Here is a 22,589-nt window from a genome sequence, read left to right on the forward strand (position 1 = left end):
AAGCACTGAAACTGAATGCATTCATTCAATTAAACTGCATTCCCCAAGAAGGTAATGGTCATCATTTACATGTTTTGGGATGTCATAACAATGTTACAAATGTCTTGTCATCTTGTAAGGAAGTGTTTTTTTACACCATGTTGCAATGCCCAATGTCGCTGTGCTGCACATATCTAGAGACGCATAAGCAGAGTGATTAGTATTGTCAATTGTCTTACCTTGTGTGTTTGATATATTATAACTGTGTTGTCTGCCAGTGTTTCCACCACTCTGAAGGATTCAAGGGTTGCTGCAAAGAAAAACAAACACAAAAAACATTTATATACACTGCTATTTTTGTTACATTTCTAGCCAGCTTGTACCTTGGATGAATGTGAACATTTTCCCCACATTGTGAACACTGTCGTCGTTTCAATCCGATTTTGACTCCGCAATATTGACCATTGCCTTTTAAATCTCAATGACAAATAGGAACATTTCACTTGGGAATAGTCGAGCTACAGGGGCGTGATCGGCCAAATGTATCTCAGTAAATTTGGTGCAAATGGTCAAATCCACGATGGGAAAACCTGCAATGGGCAAAGTTTTGGTGTATTTGGTAAATTTGCCATGTAATTTTTCCAACCAATTAGGGCATTCCTAATTATAGACGAGATATTAATGCGCAGCTTCTACTGTACTCTACTGTACAAGTGGACCGTGCACTACTTGTCGACACAGAGATGAGAATCCTAGCAGAGTCAAACCGCGTATAGCCAAAACATCACCCCCAGTGCAAAACATACCTCAAAAAGTAAACCGCGTATAGCTGAAACGCATGTTCGATAAAACAGCATTGGGCAAGGTATGAATTTAATTCCATTACCTGGCAATGGATGGAAGAACTGGCCATCCTCTACCCATCTAGCCCAGACTGCCAAGGACAGATCTTGTAATTCAGCAGCTAATCTGTATTGCAAGTTGTGTTCGGTAATAGCCTACTTATGTTTTCCATTCGAAGAAAGCTACGTAAAGTTACATGTGATGATAAAGAATGAGCTTTATCCACATCCAAAATGTTATAAGAACCGAGACGATGCTACTTTACCTGAGAGAGCCAGCAGCCTAAGTCAAAGTTACATCATTTCCCCTCGGCCCAACACTACTGGAGAGATTGCTGCTGCTCATCCCCTCCGCCATCCCGCCGGGTGCATCCACTCACTCTCCCAGTCATTCTTGACGCCCACGTCCCAGAAGTAGTGGCACAGCTCATGGCCGGTGACGCCCTTCACGGTGTGTGTGGCTTTCAGAGGGTCCAGCACGATGCCATTGTCCTCCACCTCCCGCCGGTAAACCTGCAAGCGCCGATCACAGGCACACGCGCGCCGATCACACATGCACCGACCAGAGGCACACGCGCGCCGATCACAGGCACACGCGCGCCGACCACACGCATGCACCGATCACAGGCACACACGCGCCGATCACACACAAGCGCCGATCACAGGCACACGCGCGCCGATCACACGCATGCACCGACCGCACACCCACAGCTAACCACGTAAATACAAGGCCTGCATGGCACAGATAACTGAAGGTCATTTGAAATAGTTCAATGCAGGAACTCCTCTTATCCATGGTCCGATAACCCCATTATCTGCAGGTAGGGTCCACGAAAACTCCAATTACTCCTGGCCCTCTTAGTTCCAATTATCCGCCATTATCCACGACTCTACTCAAGAGCAAGCACGGAACGGATCTGAATTAACGCAATACAATCTTACGGTATCGTGGAGCCGTTCAACATTCCAAAGTAAATTCAGTAATGGCTTCTTTGAGTGGCAAGCATACAATCCTCTCAAATCAACCAATTATCATGGCATGAAGCTGAAAATAGAAGGCACCGGCACGCTCACACTTGTGTCAAAAAACACTGTTCAAAGAATTTCAGAATCGTTTTAACACAGGGATGAACACTGAAATATATGATAATCAAACAGTAAACATTTCATCATGTTTCTTATTAAATCATTCCACACCATGAGCTATGTCTATTTTATTTTGAGAAAAAATTACTACATAAATAATAATTCCTCGTTAATCAGCATTAAATTAACTTCAAAATTAGCTTTTCTTAAAACGTTTGCTGTTAAATTACCATACCAGCAAAATTACGAGGGCAATGAATACAGAAATTATGATGCAAAGCCACGGACACTGAAAAATCACCCGAGCAATGTTTCAATTAATATTGAGCCAGACGGGCACGTGAGAAATTAATTCATGTGTCCAAGATGACAACTAAGTACGTAAAGATTGTTCATCCTGCAGTGATTGAATGCATTGTCAGGATTTAGCATCGTGATTTAATACACGAGGGAATTCTGCCTTGGTTGGTTTGTAGAATCTATGATATGTGCTTACTTCCTACTCACCTGTCAACCAAATTCAACCTCTCAAAACAAGCGACGTTGGTTGTAGTAGACGTCAACTGGCCGAGCACAAGCATGCTAACAATATGATTGCAGGTATTCCAAACTTTGTTAAACAATGTTCACAGTTGTCACAATATTTCACTTGCATTCTCCAAAAAATTTGGGGTGCTTCGGTGGCGAGATGTTAACTCTACCTCGCCTGGATTGCAGGAAGTCACGGGTTCGATCCTGACCCTGACACCTGTATATTTGGAGTTTGCATGTTCTCCATGTGTATTTTTCTCCGGGTCCTCCGGTTTTCCCCTCCACATTTAAAAATATGCGTTTAGAGTATTTGGCTGCAATACATGTCCACATACCACTCGATTGGGCTATCATTTGTGGCCAGGTCGCTTCTGAAAGAGAGCTATATAGCTCAGTGGGCCTTACCTGGTAAAATAAAATAAGTATAGTAGTACAGTTTAACTTTCACGTATCTTTACACCGGCACGAAATAAAAACGTAATGACAGCTCACTGTCATCTTGGGTGCAAAATCTAGAAGGTAAAACATTGCACACGAGTACTCGGGCCAGATCACAGTGACTAGATTATTAATTATCCAGTCTCTTATTGAAATACCCTCATAGAACCTCAGATTAGTCCTGTGGTAATGTGAAAACACCATTAAATACATCGACAGTATGATACAAAATAAATGAAATACCTCATGACCAAGTACACATGGGCAACTGTGTCAGTGTCCTGATTTTGTTTATTTTTTCAACCAAATAGGCACCACCAAATTGCCCTTTCTGAATGCCAGATATCCCTCATGTACAATGCTGTATATCAGTAGGGGAAAACTCGTGATATGAATGATATCAGAGATGACATAAAGCTGATCTCATTCAGCATAAAAGTCTGACTTTAAAACTGTTCAATACCGTACCTTCATATCGCCCTCCTCCACGATGAGCTGCCAGTTGGCGTCACCTCCAAGATCTTGAAGAGAGTACTCCATGTGCTTCTGAATCAGTTCCTCCAACTGCCGTATATAAAGAGCAGGGAAGAGATGGAGCACTCCGCTCAGAAACAGCCGTACAACTCAAAAGCATATTACATTTTCGAGCAAAAGGCAAGGCAAAACAGGTGGTCATGGCAGATGTGCAGCACAGCATGCTTTTGTTGAATTATAAAGGCGAGGAGGATTCATTCGATGCAACATGCTCGCCGAATTGCGTACTGAATGAACAAACATCTTGGCACGATGTCACGTCGCTAATAACAATGATAAACAGACAATGGAACAAGAACATAAAACCCTCCAAATTAGCTCTGCACACTGCAGGGACAGGTACTGCTAATGAGCACCTATTAATGCCGGCGAGGGCACACAAGGGGGTTGTGAAGTCAGGACTATGCCTGTCTAACTTGGTCAACCCAGTGCTTATTTGGCCAATTCCATTCATTAGTGTGGCAAGTGGGAGGATATCAGCATACCTGGAGCAAACACAAAAAGGGAAGTATAACACTCAAAGTCGTGCACAGGTGGGTTAAAGAATCCAATGCTATACGGTCATCTCCTGGCCACCTTACAGCTCAAGCCTATAACACCTGGTGCTCCCAACCAAGTAGTAACCGGGCTCAAAGCTGCTCAACTACTGAGACCTGACGAGATTGGGTGCATTCAAGGTGTGTCCTGGTCGGAGATAGAAGGCGAGTTTCAAATATCGTTGGCCTCATGAAAGCCCACTGCGCTATATAGCTCTTTTTCAACAAGTTAAACAACGAATAAAACACAATGAGAGACCTTTAACACAGATAAAACTTACATTATGCAGTTAATCACAAGCTTGCTTTTAAAACCACACACACACACACCATTGTGCGTGGCGTAGATCAGAATCAGAATCTTAATTTAGACTGGAGGAACCCAGAGCTCTAAAGCTCTTTGTCAAAGATGTCCCAGCAGGGGCAGGTCAGAAAGTTACAACAACAACAAGCAATACAGAAACACGATAGAAGTGCCAAGTATCGGAAAGGTAAGCAAATCATTTTTTAAAAAAGGTCAACTATTTTTATTTTACCAGATAGCTTCTTTTTCAGAAACGACCTGGCCACAAATGATAGCTCAATTAAGTGGCTTATCGTGTGGAAAGTTATAGCAGCCGAAAGTTATAGCAGCGGAATCATCTAAATCATCTAAACACCTGCTGCTTTCTGAAAAGAGCAACCCACAATGACCAACATAGTTCACAATCGCTGAAGAGGAACAAGGTACGCATTCCTGCAACAGCCATCCGCATGCCACATGGCATCACAAGGGGAATACATTCCCCGCGGTGATCTCTGTATCAAATGATTAAGTTTTCATGAATGTTCAAGAACAAAGACAAAACTCACGATACATACATTTTTTTCATTGAATTACGCCGACAGAAATAAAACGTGTGAATGCATAACATGTTTAATTAATATGAGATATATATACACGTGATAAGCCACTTCATTGAGCCATCAGTGGCAGCCAGGTCACTTCTGAAAAAGAGCTACATAGCTCAGACGGCTTTACCTGGTAAAATAAAAAGCTTAGTTCGTATTCGCTAAGAAATGTAAACTTACATCATGTAATACCGACCACGGGTATGGTATAAACGGATGAGCGATCAAGATATTAATTACCAATTTAAATGAAACGGTATATTTTCATCAATTTACAGGTAATAGTTATACTAATGCTAAAATAGGAAGTTAATAAACACCAAATGTCAGGTTACTCTCATAAAAAAAAATTGCCTTCTAAGACAATAGCTCTGATGCTTATTTAAAAAAAAATAAAGGATGAAGCCATTGTAATGCCACAATTGGGGGCCACATTTTTGTGATCGTCCCTATTTGGCCGAGGGCCTTGGACTATCAGCAGTGCTACAATATTACGCAAAAAGACACCCAGGAGCCAAGCAAGTGACTGTCAAAAACACAGGCAGGAAAGGCAATCAGAAAAACTGTTTAAAACTGCACTGGCTTGATACCACGGGGGTATGGCCAAGGTACTGGGCCACACCAGACATCCTGCTTTAGATAATAATCTTCTCGCGTATGGCGAAACCCAAAAATGTGTTCTCGTCCCAGGTTACCGCATCGGGAAATTTCGTCGCATGTGGCAAGAGTGACTGTCATAGCTACAGCTCGGTTACTGACAACTACACAAAAACACACTGAAAATAAACTGCGAATGTCTCACACATTTACTGTGATCCAGTCATGAGATAGAAATTTAAAAAATGTATTGCTTAAAAACTTCTAATTTATTTCAGGTGGGCGGCTTAGGGTTTAGGGTGCCGAGCCTTCACTGCTGGAATCCTGGGTTTGAATCCAGAAAACCTTTCATGATTAAACCTGGTTCTCAACGGTATGTTAAACTTCTTTTGCACAGTACGTAGGCAACCGTCATAACCGGAGGTGCAGGGAAAGGATAACAAACTAAATACAAAAAGCAGTTCAAAAGAAAGTGCAAAGTTCCAGTGCCTTCCTGATATCGGAAGGAGTTGATAACCTCAGGGTCTCGCCCTGGTCAACAAAATAAACAATAGTTAAATCCACTTTTCACTTAGTTTGACTACATTGTATTTGAGCATTCCCTCTGCAGCAAGGTGTGTAGGAAGGTTTGATTTGTGACATGTGTTTTTCTTGAAGACATGGGGTGAGCACGCGCTACTCTGTGAGAATTGTGAATGGATCTTTCGCAGTGGAATGATCCCAAAAACACAACTTGAATCAAATCCTCAAGGCAAAAACACCTTGAGCGTGCTCTGATGTCTGTACACAATTGCTTTGTTCTCTAGCTAACGTTAGAGGCACAGTTATTTGTCATCAAAGTGTGAATAACAAAACCAATATATAGATGCTATTTCCTTATGTCATCAAGTAAAGCATTTGAACAGATGAACATGTGAATCAAAGCAAAACAAGGTTTCTCACCAATTCTATTACAGATACCCATCCAGAGTTACCTGTTCAAAGTTTTGAAATTACAGCACCCATTCGGAAGGTCACAATGCCACACCTATCATGCTTTTGAAGGCCATAAAAAATGTATGACTCAGCAACTGAATTAAAAACAATAATATTTACGTGAATACCACATATTTGAAATCAAATCGCATCTGATGGTTAACGCCACTCCAACTTGTCATTATCCCAAGGAATACCCCCTAAAATGATGAAATGCTTGTTTATCACACAGTCACGAATCTTGTTTTTGCACACTTCTTAGGAAGTGCGCGACGGAGACACGATGTAGTTGCTCGCGGTTATACCACACTCGCTCCACCTTGGCGCTGCTCAAGTCAAATCCTAAGGCTGTAAACAACCGCTGGCTGAAAACCGAAGTTTTGTTTGGTATTCACACAAAACCAATTTTCCACAAACAGAAAGGTTGTGATGTTCAAATTCCATAGTAATTTAAACAATGTTCAAGGTCTAATAACTGGCCTACAATAAAACACAACTACATCAAAAGAAAGGCATCCGAGGTCAAGTGGCAGATTGTTATGAAATAAGTCAAATCAAAGTGAGAGTACTGAGGGTAAACTGAATTCCATCACGGAATGTGGAATTGCCACAACCACCAAAAATGAGTGCTACCGACGCTTCGATTAAAATATTCCCATAGAAAAAAACTTTATATCCCCATATCGAGTTTCACAATGTTACCGAAATACATATATTGTCCAATAATTCCCTCTTTTGTTTAACTCGTGCATCCTCCTCTTATTAACCTATAACCAAGCAGGAGTAAACAGTGGCCTGGAAAGAAATAGCAGGATAAATAGAGAGTGACTTACAGAAAATTCAGAGCGACAGAAATATAGTCACACATAAACAGTGACATTGGGACAAAAAGAGATCCTTTCAATAGATAACATCAAGACATAGTGGGACAAAGAGCCTCAGAGATACAAAGATGCGGATACACGGACAAAAAGATAGTGAGACAGGACGAGAGAAGTGGACACAGAGACACAAAGACACACACTTAGACAAAATATAAAACAGAGAGATATAGACATGTATAGACATTGAGAAATATAGAGATACACTGAGGCACAGATACTGCAACATAGACATACAAACATTGTGCTGGAGTACTCATCACACACCAATACCCGCCATTCGCCACTAAGTGACGGTGACGTCACCACAGCATCTGTGCCAGGCCAGGTGCACTTTGAGGCAACGTGAAGTGTCGAAGGCTCGCTGACAGACACAATGAGACTGACTATGGGAGACAGGCCTTGTGACAGGCCTCCGATGGCATGAAGAGGGCACAAAGGTTCACACATTCCGCGCGCATGAGCGTTAATTAGGGGAGTGAGGCTCCAACTGATGATGCCTTGTTCTATGAAAGGCCACTCATGCCATCACATTTAGAAATTACATTTCACAACTCCCTGCAATAACAAAATGTGCCTAATTAAAACCAGCCTTCATAAATTGCAATAAGTCAAATCCCTGCCATTTCTTTTACACTTGCACATACGTTTTGAACATTTCCCAAAAAGCAAACAACTCTAATCAAACTTTAAACGTGCGGTTTCATAGCCAATACAATGATCCATATTGTTTTTAGGCGAGGTTACGCGGTAATTTTATGCCACAATCTGTCATTAACCCTGAACAACCGCACGAGATTGTCACGTTTATAAAGATATTAATTACACGCGCCAGTGTATCGATTAATTTTTGACCGATAATGCTCCTCACCGGTGGCTTAGGACTGAATTTAACATCAACATACTAAAGCACACAGGCCCAAACCACAAATAAGTGGAAATGACCCATTCTGTGGCAGTTGGTGATGTCACAGCTGGTACTTAAAGCAGTCAACTGAAGCAGCCTCGCTCCATTTCCGAGTTCACTGCCTCATGAAGCTCAAAGTTTGAGCGAAATGTAATTCGTCGATGTTAAATAAAGTCATGAAAAATTCTTAAACAACCAGTGAGCTGTATTGGTCAGAATTAGCACAACACATTGGCACCTGAAAGTAAATATCTTTGAATACCTGACGACCTTGTCAGGTGGTGAATGGTCAAGTAAGTATGCGAGATTGAGGCCCCATTAAAGGAAAAAAAAGGTAAAGAAATGTCACGGCACCTTTGTGTGCTTTCAAACTACTTCGATGTGGTGCTGTTGCCATGGCGCTGTGGCATCAGAGCGTCTGACCATGATTCTCAATTCTATTCGCCATCAACAGACGAGTCGAATCGAGGTAAGGCAGCCAGGGGTAATTGACACTTGGTGGATGTCAACAAGGCGACAGCGATTTGTTTTTCAGATCACATTCCCCTTTGGCAACTGACGAGTTTCCTGTTTTCATGATGCAATGTGTTTGTACTCTCCGCACTTTTGGCATTCCCTGATCTAAGACTGGTGAGACAAGGCCATAAAGAAGGACATCTCTGGTGTAGACCAATTAGTTTCAAAGACAATGCACTTATTACCAGAGCATGTTTGTTTGCATGTTTTGCCACAAGTAGGTGTGGTTAACGCAGATTTGATGACTTCAAAAGGCATCTATTTGGTGTTAGAACATCTTAACACCTGTTTATTGCTAGAAAGGGTAACACCTGTTCTTATTATCCTGTCTTTGTTTGAAGAGTGCACATGCTTAATTAACATGGCAGCAACGTGCAAGCAAGCAAGTATGAATGGATTATTTCCCATTTCGACTTCTTTTGATTGACGATTGTGCAAGAAGAACCCAAAGTGTCGGCCTTTGTTTAGAAAATTAATCATGAAAGAACAAAGCTCGATCAAAAACGAGCTCTTTAGTGCGGTAAGAAGCCACGAGAGTAATTCACTTAAAAAAAACAGCCGACGACACACAAAAGGTTCTTCTTTAAGAAACGGTGGCTTCAGAGTGCAGCAATGAAATAGCGCACAGTACCCGGGCCATGTAACCGTGCACATTCTCAGAGGTCGTTACGAGATCAATGGAAGACATTGAAGACGAGCGACTAATTTTCTTCAACGTAAAACAATTGAGAGAAGAAAACGGGGAAGAAAGTAAACGTTCATCGTGACACACAACGAACACAATGTTCATACAGCAGCTAGCAATGTACCTGAAATATGGAATTAACTGGAGTTGTTACCGAGACCACGCGGGACAGAGGCCAGGGGAACGAGCAACCACTTGTACCCCCCGCCGCCCTTCCACCACTGCCAAACACAGCGTGTTTTCAAATTGCTCATTTAGTACCTGCCTGGGAGTTAATGGTGGGTACAGGGTCCTCTGCATTCGTAGTAAATGTGAGCATCCACCGAATACAGCAGCCGGTGAACGGTTCACTTAGTTAGACCCAGTAATGCCCATGCATGGAAGACTAACATTACACAAGCCACTGACAGAACACACCCATTACACAGGCATACATGCTGACACACTCAACAAACACACACACACACATATATAAAAATAATATATCTAGGAGCATTATATGTCGCTTCCTTTAGAGTCACTAACACCTTAAGACCAACCTTAAACACTTGCGCTTAACATGAAGCACAGTGATGAACACGCTGAGATTCAAAGCAACACATTTGGGGCCATGTTTTCACAAATAAACAATACACAAATGTCAACTGATCTTGCTTTAAGTACCAATGATCATCTTTCCAGTTGAGCAACAACCGTTTCTCTTTCGTGCAACTTGAATTCATAAAGTTCTTATATTGGGTTTTATAGTTCAACATCGGAGCTGTGATGGCGCTCTCATGCTGCCATGGAGGATATCATCTGTTTGGAGCGGCAACACTGACATTTCGGCCTTAAAAAAGTGTCGCGTGTTGTCAATGGCTGAACAAATGAAACCCCCACCAAATGAAATTTGGGTTTTCCACTTAAAATTGACCTGGCTCCAGCTGGTCCCGGGCCTCCCCTAGGACGCCTCAGCCTCAAATGAGTACCTGGTGCGGTGTGTAATCATTACCACTGGGGAGACGATGACAGCCGAGCGTGGTGCTGGCCATCCTCTCCCTCGTGTGCCGCGCCGGGCTTCATCGGTGCTCGCTAACAACACTCGCCCCAAGAGTCTGTTAAGGCTGTAGGGGAGATCTCTCTCTCTTGCCTCCTGGCGTGACCGCTCACAGCCATGTGCCCATTGTTATGTTGGCAATGGCCACGAGGTTGGGAGACGATGGGGATGTTGCGGGTGGATGGGCGGGGACCATTGATCAGCGACGGCTACTCCCACGGGTAACGTGGGAGTCGTTTAGCGTCTTGAGATGCTGTTACTTGGACACCCTGCAGGGTGAATTATTGCAATTTTCACACCATATCATAAAGAAAGTTTTGCTGGCTGGCGTGGGAAGCAAATGTGCAAGGGCGGTGGTGATGTCAACGCATACGTATGCGCGATGATGTCACCTGCTCCCTCCTGTCCGTGTATCCCTCTCAAATGCGCGGGCGGCGCTAGTAATATATAAAATAACAAATGTTATCAACCTCCACTGGACATATCAAAGTCTATATCAAAAGATGTTGTCCAAATGTCAACATTACGTTTATTTCTGTCTATACAACAAACGCAATGGGAATACCACCTTAATTGTCGTTTAGTGTGACAACGACATCAATTAACTCAGCGCCATTTCACACAAGCAGTCTAAGGGCCTATTGATGAAAGCGTTTGTCTTGGGCGCGTTGTTTCCACCACTCGGAGAGACTGCTCCGAGTGCCGGCTACTGCGGCAGCACCGACCTGCTGGGAGAAGCGGTGGTTGCCCACGGACGCGTATGTCTCCGTGGAGGCGATGGAGGTAGGTACGATGCTGCGAGTCCGCTCCACGTGGATCTGCACACAACGCGTGTGGGCGTATACAAATGGTGGGGGGTGGGGGGGATATGAAATTAAGTCACAGCTGCCTCAGGGCTCTGAGCACCGAGCCAGTACGGCTGAAATTCTTTGGTTCGAAACCGGGCAGCGACCCACGATCAAACCGATTTCTCACATGTAGCGAATTGATTGTCTCAGTCCACCTCGACAACAGATGACACGGGGGGGGGGGGGGGGGGGACGCATTAAATGGGGTTTCACTTAATTTGCCTGAATTTCAGTTCTGAAGAAAATAAGAAAAAAAATAAATGTCCCCCCAAAAAAGACATGGAGAGATGCATGCTTCGAATTACACTGATAGAGAGCAGGTAAGTTACATTGTTAAAACTGTTATGGAAAGCATTTGGGCTTTGGCAAGACACGTTGAAAGATTGGATGATGGACGATGGTCAAGAAGAGTGACAGTGGCATCAGAGAGGACATCCACCAAGGAGATGGAGCAATTAAATAAATGCGCGTGTGGGTGCTCCGTGGATTATTTCATCACAGGATCATGAGAGATGGTGATGGCTTGGGGAATCCTTCATCCAGCAGTCGAGTGATCATTAAAGTCAGGTGGACAAAGCTTGTGGAGTTCTGCTGTTGTGCAGCACAGTGAGCATGCTGGATGGCAGTGTTGTGTGGAATTGGCTTGTCAAGCTCTCTCAATTCCGCTGCACAAGAGCACATTTGCAGTCGGAGAAACGTAAAGCAAGAATTGGGAAGAAAATTCTACCCCTCTCTGTGACCCGATCCCAGCTCCACCGTAACTCCACCCAGTATGGACGTTTTGCAATGCGGAATGAAGGTATGGCAGAATGTGATTGATATGCGAGCAGATAATTTTTACTAAATGTAATGGAATGCCTGTATAGTAAACGTATTTGTCATTCCACCAACACCAGGCTTCATGGAATGCCAAGTAAACAGGGCAATTTGTTAAATTGCACTGTCAATTGTCAATGCACTGCTGGATAAAGCTCTCCCCATATCATGTGGTGCCGCGGTGGCGAGATGTTAACGACTGTACTTCGCCTGGTATAAGGTCGTAAATTCGATCCCAACCCTGATGCCTGCACATTTGGAGTTTTCATGCTTGTTCTCCCTGTCGTCATGTGGATTTTTCTCCAGGTCCTTCTGGCTTTCCCTCCACATTTAGAAATACGAGTTTAGAGTATTTGGCTGCTTAGGAAGCCTCGAGTCATTCATCCTCACAAGGTGACCTGCCCCCATCTGAGTTGATACTTCATCACGATGGCCTCTATGCTGGATGAGTTGGATCGCTCCAGGACACTGATATTAGTTTGTCTTTCTTCCCAGGTGACGTTTAGTATTTTACTGAGACAGCGTTGATGAAACATTGAGAGATTTTACGTGTTTACGATAAAAAGGTCCAGGTTTCTGCACATTATAAGAGGGTTGGAATGATCACAGCGTTATACAAAGCCACTTTGGTCTTGGTGGTAATGTCGTGGTCTTCAAAGACCCTGTTCTTAAGTTTGCCAAAGGCAGCACTTGCTCGGGCAATCTGATGTTGGATTTCATAATAAATTAAGACATTGCTAGAGAGATGGCTGCGTAAGAATGGGAAACTGGGAACGTTTTCCAGTATTGTATTGTTGGTAATGATTGTAGGGGGTGGTAGGTGTCCTCTCGGAGCTTGTTGAAATTATCTTTGTTTTGCTGGTATTCGATGTTAGACCCATCCTGCTGTAAGCACCTCTAAATATGTTGACGATGACCTGAAGGTCAGTTTCTGAGCAGGCATCATCAGCATATTGGAATCCAATAACGGACGTGATTGATGTTTTCGACTTGGCTCTGAGACGGTTGACGTTGAATATGTTCCCGTCTGTCCTATACGTGATAGTCATGCCGCCTCTGGGAAGTCTGTTGTCTGTCACATGAAGCATTCCCACCAGGATGATGGAGAAACGAGTTGGTGCAATAACGCAGCCTTGCTTCACACTGGTCCTTACTTCGATTGGCTCCGAGGTTTCACCATCAGAGAGGATGACAGCCTTCATACCGTCATGCAACAGACGGAGGGCGTTAACAAATTTTGTTGGGCAGCCATATCTCAGAAGGATTCTCCATAGTGCTTCACGATTAACAGAATCGAAAGCTTTAGTCAAATCAAAGAAGGCCATGTACAATGGTCGTCTCTGCTCCTGGCACTTCTCTTGGAGTTGACGGGCTAAGAAGATAATGTCTGAGGTTCCCATGCCAGGTCGAAAGCCACTCTGCGATTCAGGAAGGAGCTTGCACAGCACCAGCGACGATATATGTCAACACAATAGTGCAGAGACTCGTAATGCAGTCATGCCACACTACATAGAAACCTTAAAATCACTCAAGCAAAACAAAACCGGTAGAACGAGCAGTGGTACGAAACCAGAGGGAGAAAAAGCTTTTCAAAGACACCTTCCAGAAGTAAACAAGCCTCCCTTAACATTACAGCAAAAGGCATTTCAAAAATGTGAAGCTTGCCCGGGGGCGTGATACGACTGCTCCCCCTGAGAATGCCCACAGCCCCTGCCGACGTGCCTCACCTATGCTTCCAATTTCCACACAAGTTCAACCTGAAATTCCAACTGTCGGTGAGACTTCACGAAGTCAGCTTGTTGTTCTTTTTTATTACGTTGAATTTTCCACACGTTACGCGACTGTCATCTTGGTAGTGAGCTTAACTCCCCCCCCCCCCCCCCCCCCACCACATTCATCATTAACACTGCCTTAAAAGAAAACATTTACAACAGGCTATATGTTATTTGGTTCTTTCGGTAAAGTCACGTAAGTGAAAATAAAATAAAAATAACGTCGCGATTTAGTTATTTATATTTTATTTTCACCTACGTGACTTTACCGAAAGAACCAAAGAGTATGGATCCTTGCAATGACGAAAACTTAAAATCTAGAATTAATGGCTACATGTTGTGCAATAACCCTTCTTCATAGCAGATTAAAAAAACTGCGAGTCTGATTGTGAGCTGTCATCACAGGCATTTGCCCAATATCATTTAAATATTTTAGCTTGCGCAACTACGAGACATTGGCTTCTTCCATATGCTCAGGTGAGATGGGAGGCTGCGGCCTATATATCTGCCAAGTAAATTGAAAGAGCGAGACATAAGTAAAGTGTAAAACCAACTCTTTATAATGCATGTTATTGCAGGCATTTGGTGCTTGGGCTGAGACCATTTTATTTCGCAATAGAACCCCGTTCCATTTCAGCTTGCGGTCAAGAATTCAAACCCAAAATGCTGACAACCCTGGCTCAATGCCGTGACATGGGCCCGATTGCCCTCACCTGTCCAACCACATTGCAAGCCAACGCTGAACATTAAACTCATCTTACCGTATTTAAATGGTCTGATTTTCATTTAATACAGGTGCTGTTAAATTACCGAATAAGAAAATGACACTCCAAACTTTAACACGCTCCAAACTACCCGTTTCTTGAAAATGCTTAAAGGAATTTGAAGCCAAAGCGAGTCAAGCTTGTCAATAAACACAAATGCTGTATGTAAACTATGAATATCAATCAATGACCCTCCAAAATGTTATTTCATATGCGTACAAACTTTATAATCAAATATTTTCAATTAACCGTTTATGTAATATTCGTTGTTGCTTGATATTGAGTGCAACACCGCATGTGAAAATTCTATGCATCATTGAAATAAACACGATTTACTAAGATAATGCTCACTGTTGTTTACCTGCTCCTCTATCTTGTCTTGCCGGTCCAATGCAGCCTCCACGGCATCGTAGAATTCCTCATCGTTCATGATGCTGTTGGGCCCTTCCTGCACGTGTGCGAAACAGAAGTGACACAAACGAGCATTTAAAAACGAGAAAAATCTTTCATGAAAAAATGTACTTCTCGAACCCCAAGCAAACAGGATGTAATTCAACGTGCGTTTGGCACTTGCACCACCTTTGAGCATGGGGTGTTCACCGCAAAAGGCATCGGTATAAATCTGAGGAAGAAGTGTTTGCACACAGGGTAATGAGGGAGCCCAGAATGGGCGTGGTGACAAAGCAATGCAGGTAGGGGGTGGGACAAAAAGTGGATATCTTCGCAAACGTTAACCGGACAACCAATTGCCAGAATGTCAGGGACGTGCACTGGCTGCCGGTCTGGTAGGCAGTGAAGCTCCGCCTCGGAGTTTGCAGCCAAGAAATCTGCGCATCCTGCCAGTTGAACAGGTCCCGTGAGAGCCCAGCATTAAACATTCCTTATAAAATTCCGATTGGTCTATAATCGAGTAATTCACCTGGAATTACAGAACCCGCAGCAAAGCTCATTCACCAGTCAGTGTGCTAATCGAACTTCCGATTGGTACCGCTGGCTACGTATGGTACGAAAGAAGTTCACACATACATACATACATAGTACATCCTGGCTGCGTGTAAGCAAAACACGGTGAGTTTAAAGTACTACACCACAAACATAAAGATAACTAGATCTGAGTATGATGAAAATACACGAAAGAACAATATTAAACACCAGTTGTGATGATGACGATATATGATCACTAATGGAAGGCTAAGGTCCAGAGAGTGTGAGAGAGAGTGTGAGAGAGAGTGTGAGAGAGTGTGAGAGAGAGAGTGAGAGTGTGAGAGAGTGTGTGTTGATGTCACCCACCTGCCTCTGCTGCTAGGCTCCCAAAGTTACTACCAAGTTCACACCCAGCATCCTCCCACGGCATCCTCCTCCCTGTCAGATTTAAGGCTTGACCTTCGTTGGTGACCTCCAGATAGCTACTCCAATGGCTGTGTTGGTAACCTGCCCTGTTCCTCCTCCTTACGTCCCCCCCCCCCATCCATCACAATCTCATCTTCCCGAGTACATTGATATTCTTTCCACGTTGATGATGCTGTCTTAACCATGACATTGCTCGTGTATTACATGTCCACCAGAAGATTATATTTGTTTGCTTCAATAAAGGTCAGCCCTGTGACCAATACAGTCACACATTAGTCCTGTCTCAAACGCCCACCTCTTAATAATAAACTTGATCTCTATCGCCTTTTAAAAGTGATTTACGTGGTGTATTAGAAAGGTGTCTTGACTACCTACCGCATTAAACACATCACTATGTATGTACACAAAGTCCTCTCCTAATTTTATAGGTCAACAAGGCCCTCCCCCCCCTAACCACTGTCATCAACTTCATATTGGAGAGCTCACACAAAGGCTCCAGTGTCTAGCCTCAGCCAAGGCCCTCGCTCAGACCGTTGGGGTAAGTGCTGTTAGCGAGTAGCACCCTATGGAGGTCGGCACGAATCACGAGGGGTGGGGTGGCTAGCACCATGCCCAACCGCCTTTGTCTCCCCAATGATGATGTTTACACACAGTGGTTACCCATTTGAGGCTGAAACGACCGATTAAAAAAAAAATCACTGGTGTTGGCCAGGAGCGAGAATCCAACTCGGGTCACCAGGTTCTTAGGGCAGCACGCCAACCACTGCACCCCTGCTAAAACACATCTGCATCACCTACACTCAAAGTCTCCCAGGAACAAAAAGACCCATTGTGACCGCTGGATGTTTTGCAGTCTCCATCCGGTGCGTAGTGTTAATAACCAGCTAAGTTTGAAATTGAATGGCACACGGGCATGCCATTCAATATTTTACTGTGCCATTGTAATTGTTAAAACAGTAAAATGACGATGATTTTAAATTGTTACAGCAAAGTAAACAGAGATTACAATAATAGGTGTGTACATTTTACAGTCACACAATTTAAACAAAAAACAACAGATTGTAATCCGAAAAGAAGTTAGCACTTCAAAGCAGCTGCATATTTATAACTTTGGTTGAAAACAAACAGGCAAAAACGTATTTATTATTTATACAAACCCAATCTCCACAAAGCATTTACATAACATGCAAAACGAGTGTGAATCTACAGAGGTGCTCATGACAATATTTCAACCCACTCTGGTTGCTGACATTTCAAACTGTGACTCATCGAAAAAAGTATAAAAACATTTTTTTTGTTATATAACGTCATAAAAATGTTAAAAACACTTTAAAAACATTGTTGTACATCAACATCTTGCAAAACAAATTTCACAAATACAGCACAATGTCGCATATCCAACTTTTCGGGGTTCGAGTATGGGCGAATATGTGAAAAGGTTGGATACGTGAACGTCTAAAGAAAATCATTTACACAGGTGCGTACAAAAAGTTACAGTACAAAACATAAAGCATAAGCTGCTTTAACTGTACGGAACATGTTTTACGGAACTTTAAAAGCAAATGTTTGCAACATTAAGAGCACATTAATGTACGTGAAAAAATTAAGTCTGATTCGGTAACATCTTTAAAAAATGACAGGAACACCACGGCACCAATGATGCACTGGGTGCGGGCTTTTAATTGGTCAGGGAGGACACGCGCGGTGAGATTTTTGCACCGTGTTCTTTTTTTGCAGCACACCTGTCCACAAATTAAGGCAGAGCATCCACAAGGTCAACCCCAAAGGGTTCAAAATATCAAGGACACCCCCCTCTACTGAAAAACCATGGGGAAAAAACCCCCCAAGAAACTGAGGCAGAAATGCAATAAACTGAGAGACACACCCAAGAGACTGAGGCACAAAAACATGTAAACTGTCACGCCAATGAAGTCGAGCCGACTTTTGTAAACAAAACGGAGGGGTTACTAAATGAGTTGGTGTAGCAGCATTAGGCTCATGTCCACCCCCATAGCAAGTAAAATATAATTAGTTTGTCGATGTTTTTTTCATTGAAAGGCAGCGAGTAAATACGAAACCAGCAACAACAACAAAAACATGACAATCCATTGCACGTCTGCGAGACACTCAAACATGTGAACAAGCGTGAGTCTCAAGGACAAATCTTGAGACTTGACTTATGTATGTTGAACTTCTTTCGCACCGTACGTAGCCAACTGTGCTAATCGAAGGTGCGGGGGAAGGACAACAAGCTAAACACAATGTATGACATGTGAGCAGGTACCAGCTGGAAGGCCTACATCGATGCAGAGGATGCACTTCCAGTTGTGTCCCGAAAGAGCAAGAGAACTCCTGGAGCACTCCGTGAAGTGCTCCTCTGATCTTACTCTCCAACATCCCAAAAGCCTTCAATGCATCATGCTGCAAGACAGCCACGTCACAGCCCAGGTGTCATGAGCAGCCCACGGGCGGCCGACTACGAGCCAAACCTCACAGGACAGCTCAAAGTGCTGTGAATCGTCAAGACTTTCAATGCCTTCCTATAAGAGTAATGTTTATAAAGAACTTTTTTAAAAACACGCTTTAATGAAATGTACCCTACTAGGAATGGAAGACCTCCACGACTCCAGGAAGTGGCCCCGAAAGCTTGCCACAACGTAAGGGGGACCCAGGTGGTGATTTACAGCCAACGTCAGTTGAGCATGGACAATTAGACCCAAGCCGAAACATAACATATAAAAAAGATTGTTTAAAAATGTTTTTTATGATAGAATATAGTATTGTCATCAGTATGACCTAAGTATACCAAGTTTGCAGTCGATACCACATTGGGAAGTGGGAAAAAATTGAGTTACAAGATTTGAGGATACGACAACAACAGACAGAGTGAGTTAATAGAAAGCGTGTAATAAAAAGGTCACGGCTAACTCAGTCAATATAATTTCACAGCTGTCACTAGGAGTTGTCGCAACAGGGAAATACGGATTAAAGTACGGTAATTTTTTTAAAGTAATAAAATATTGATTTGAGAATAATTTAAAATATGTAAGATGTTAAGTTTTTCAAATAGTTTTCTTAGTTTTACTGTAGATTTAGAAACTTTGTTTTGATTGGCCAAAACAAGGCGAGAGAACATGTGACTCCAGGAAGCACAATTCAGTTGTGTGTGAGCGAGTTGATTTTGTGCTCATGGGAAACAACGGGCTGTACAGTTGCAATAATGTCTCGTTTGCATAATTACTGACGTAAAATACCCTGAAATGCTGTACTTTAACAGGACTGTAAAATATCACAAGCTGGAATCAGGGTGACATCATTGCCGTTTCGATGGCTGTAAATGCTACAACGAGAGACTGAGGTCACATGGTGAAAAGATAATCTCTCTCTCTCTCTCTGTGGGTCCAGCAAATACATTTTCTAAACCAGCATGATCACAAAATGGAAAGTGAACCTGACTCCTTAAGAGATTTTTCTCGTCACAAACATTGGATATGTTTTTGCAGGACGCATTCCATGTATCTGTTTAAAATTCCATCAACAGAACAATCTGTTCTGTGGGCGTTTGTACTAAATACCATTGTTAAGCGAGAGCATTGTGTTTGGGTGCATTGTAGAGCTTTGACCTCTTACATAACGTAATGACACTCTTGAACACCATGTATGGCACAAAAAGCAGTGGAGAAAAAGTTGCATGGAAATATTTTGAGTAAGAAGCAGATGGGTAGCTCTGGAGAGTTCATAGCCGGGCGAGCTAAATATGGCACCGGAAAAACCTTGAGACAAAACGATGAAAACCCAAGCCTCTCACATGAAATAAAACCATGAGAATCGTGCAATTTTATCGGGGGACTGACTGTGTTGTCCTGGTGCGGTCTGGGACTGTTTTGCTGCCTCGCGCAAGCTTGGGAATTGGAGTACTTACACAGTTGGAACTTAAATAATTTATGTATTTTATTTATTTACGTGATTTGTTTACCTTTCATACACTTTGCACTGCTATCGTTTTCTTGTATTGACTGTTGTTGTGACTTACCGACCCATCCAGACTGGACATGTGAAAAAGAGCTTCATAGCTCATCGGACTTCTCCAGGATAAACAAATATTCTGATTCTGACTTCAACCACGCTGGTCAGCGTAGGCTGGTGACCGGGAAGGGGGGGGGGGCAACGGGAACCAAGAGGTCACCAATCCCCCAATCCTTCTCAACGGATGTACATAATCATCATCAGCCATCGTCAATACACTACTGGATAAGACCTCCCCAAAGTGGATGCCACTGCTCACAATCCTGTGATGAAATAATTCACCTAGTACCAGCACATAAACTATTTATAAACTATCTTTATTTTACCAGGTATGGCCCACCGAGCTATATAGCTCTTTTTCGGAAGCGACCTGACCACAAATGATAGCTGAACCAAGTGGCTTATCGCGTGTAAATTTATAGCAACCAAAAACGTGGAGGGAAAACCCAGGGGACTCGGAGAAAAATCCACGCGACCACACGGAGAACATGCAAACTCCTAATATACATCTTCTTGGTTCTTTAGGTAAAGTCACGTAGAAGGGAAATAATAAAATAAAACATAATAAAATAATTCTCACGACGTTTCGGCCAGAATATACAGGTGTCAGGGTCGGAATCAAACCCACAACCTCCTTTATACCAAGCGAGGTAGTTAAAATCTTGCCACTGAGGCACCCTGAATTCATAAACTGAATTCATCGCTCCATCTCCTCGATGGGTTACCCTCTCGGACGCTTTCCATTCTTTAGCTGCCACTCCGTTACGATTGCTGACCATCGACCATCATCTCTTCTAGTGGTGCCTTTTCTCACCGTCACTTCATGATCCGGAATGCTTAATTAACCAGCATCTGTCATAGACGACAATACAAATCTTCCTTCATGTATCTGGACATTGTTGACAGCCATCCGGCATCTTGCTGTGTGCTTCTCATAGACGACCTGTTGTTTACAGAAGCTTCAGGACGCTACCAAGTGGTGGCGCTAGTGGAAGGCTGTGTATACTGTATTCTAAACATACAGTAAGGTATGATAATTGTTTTTTTACCCTTCTATCTGGCAACAAAACTGACACCTTTTTACAAGGAGTCATGTTTGCATAGACCGCAATACCTGCAGTCATAATACAAACAAAAGACATAACTCTGATAATGTGCACTGTCCTTGAAGTTGATTGGTCCACACCCGAGACAGCTTTCCTTAGAGCCTAGTCTCACATGGGTTGGACCAGATGACGCCAAAAGGCAAATTAGGTTCCCATAATACAGTAAGGTAGTGTATACCGTCTTCTAAACTGCCCCACTGCTTCTCTACAATCAACTTAGAATGCTCTACAACTGACCAGTGAGTAGCTCTGTAAAATAGTATATTATTTATTATATCATAGTTAAACCATAGCCTTAGTTGATTTCTTGAAAAGTGTTATGTTCTTGGAAAATATTGGTGAACCATAAGTATAACTCTCGGATAACCGGAATATTTGATTATTCAGCATTCTCCATTCTCCATGGATGCCGGACAACAGAGGTTTTGCTGTACAGGTAGCCCTCTACTTACGATGGAGATGCGTTACGATGACCTCATCGTAAGTCTAAAATGTCGTAAGTCGAAGATGGCCTCGCCTACCCAGGAGTCTTAAAGAATGGTGATAATTTAGCAAAACAGAGCAATTTACAGTACCGTACTGTATAAACTATATACTGTATGTATTTATTAACTAAAATACTGTATTGCACAGTAAAATGTCAAGTAAAAAAATACAAGGTAAATTCTTAGCCTACATATATGAACTGCAATTTAATAGAAAGTTTTTTGAGGAAACAATCCTATCTGCTATTAAAAAAAAAACTTTTAACATGCATACATCCCGGCAGCGTCCCAACGTACAGCATCACACCTCGTACGCTGCTGTGTTTGCCTGCCGCGCGAAATTAAAAAAATGTAACAATTTTGTCGGATCGCCATCGTAAGATCGAAATATCGTAAGTCGGACCATCGTAACTCGGGGACTATCCTCTTTCTCTCAATGCAATATTATTGAGAGTAGTTTATGAGAAGCGTTCAGGTGCAACAATTAGCTAGAAATATTAAAATTTATATGATGTATATAACGCCTAGGGCTGAATACTGAAGAACCAGTTCCACAAAGGATAGAATTATAAAATCTTACCTGCCAATTAGTACAATTTTTTTAAGGCAGGCAATTCGTTGAACTTTAATTACATTATTAAAGGGACATTCATGACAATTAATTTAAGTCCAACATGAAGTCAATATCATGAAAAGCCATCAGGTGCACCACAATACCACAAAGCTGCGAACACACAAACACACATGAAAACTAAGAATAGGTTTTACCCTTTGTGACAATAAAACGGGTTCTAGATTTGAAGCTTTCGTGACTGCAAAGATTCATATTCTTAGGTTCTTTTTCGGTTAAGTCACGTAAGTAAAACATCAAAATAAAAATAAAATAAAAATAAAAATCACGACGTTTCGGAGGCAACACAAGTCTCCGTCATCAGGTGGGACCGTCACAGCCGAATTAGCTGCATCAAGTGAAGCAATGATTCAAGAT

General features: G+C 42.6%; 1 protein-coding gene across 1 annotated transcript in view; it reads right to left on the reverse strand.

Annotated features, from left to right (window-relative positions):
* The window catches only part of LOC133346425 (ceramide transfer protein-like), a 113,860-nt gene that overhangs the window by 12,739 nt on the left and 78,532 nt on the right, over positions 1–22,589 (reverse strand). The window contains 5 exon segments of the mRNA XM_061557985.1: positions 219–289; positions 1,202–1,334; positions 3,345–3,440; positions 11,160–11,252; positions 14,996–15,082. Coding sequence (XP_061413969.1) covers positions 219–289; positions 1,202–1,334; positions 3,345–3,440; positions 11,160–11,252; positions 14,996–15,082 — 480 coding nt within the window.

The sequence above is a fragment of the Lethenteron reissneri genome, chromosome 24 (assembly GCF_015708825.2).
Source record: "Lethenteron reissneri isolate LAM-NWPU_2019-01 chromosome 24, ASM1570882v1, whole genome shotgun sequence".
Classification (NCBI taxonomy): Eukaryota; Metazoa; Chordata; class Hyperoartia; order Petromyzontiformes; family Petromyzontidae; genus Lethenteron; species Lethenteron reissneri.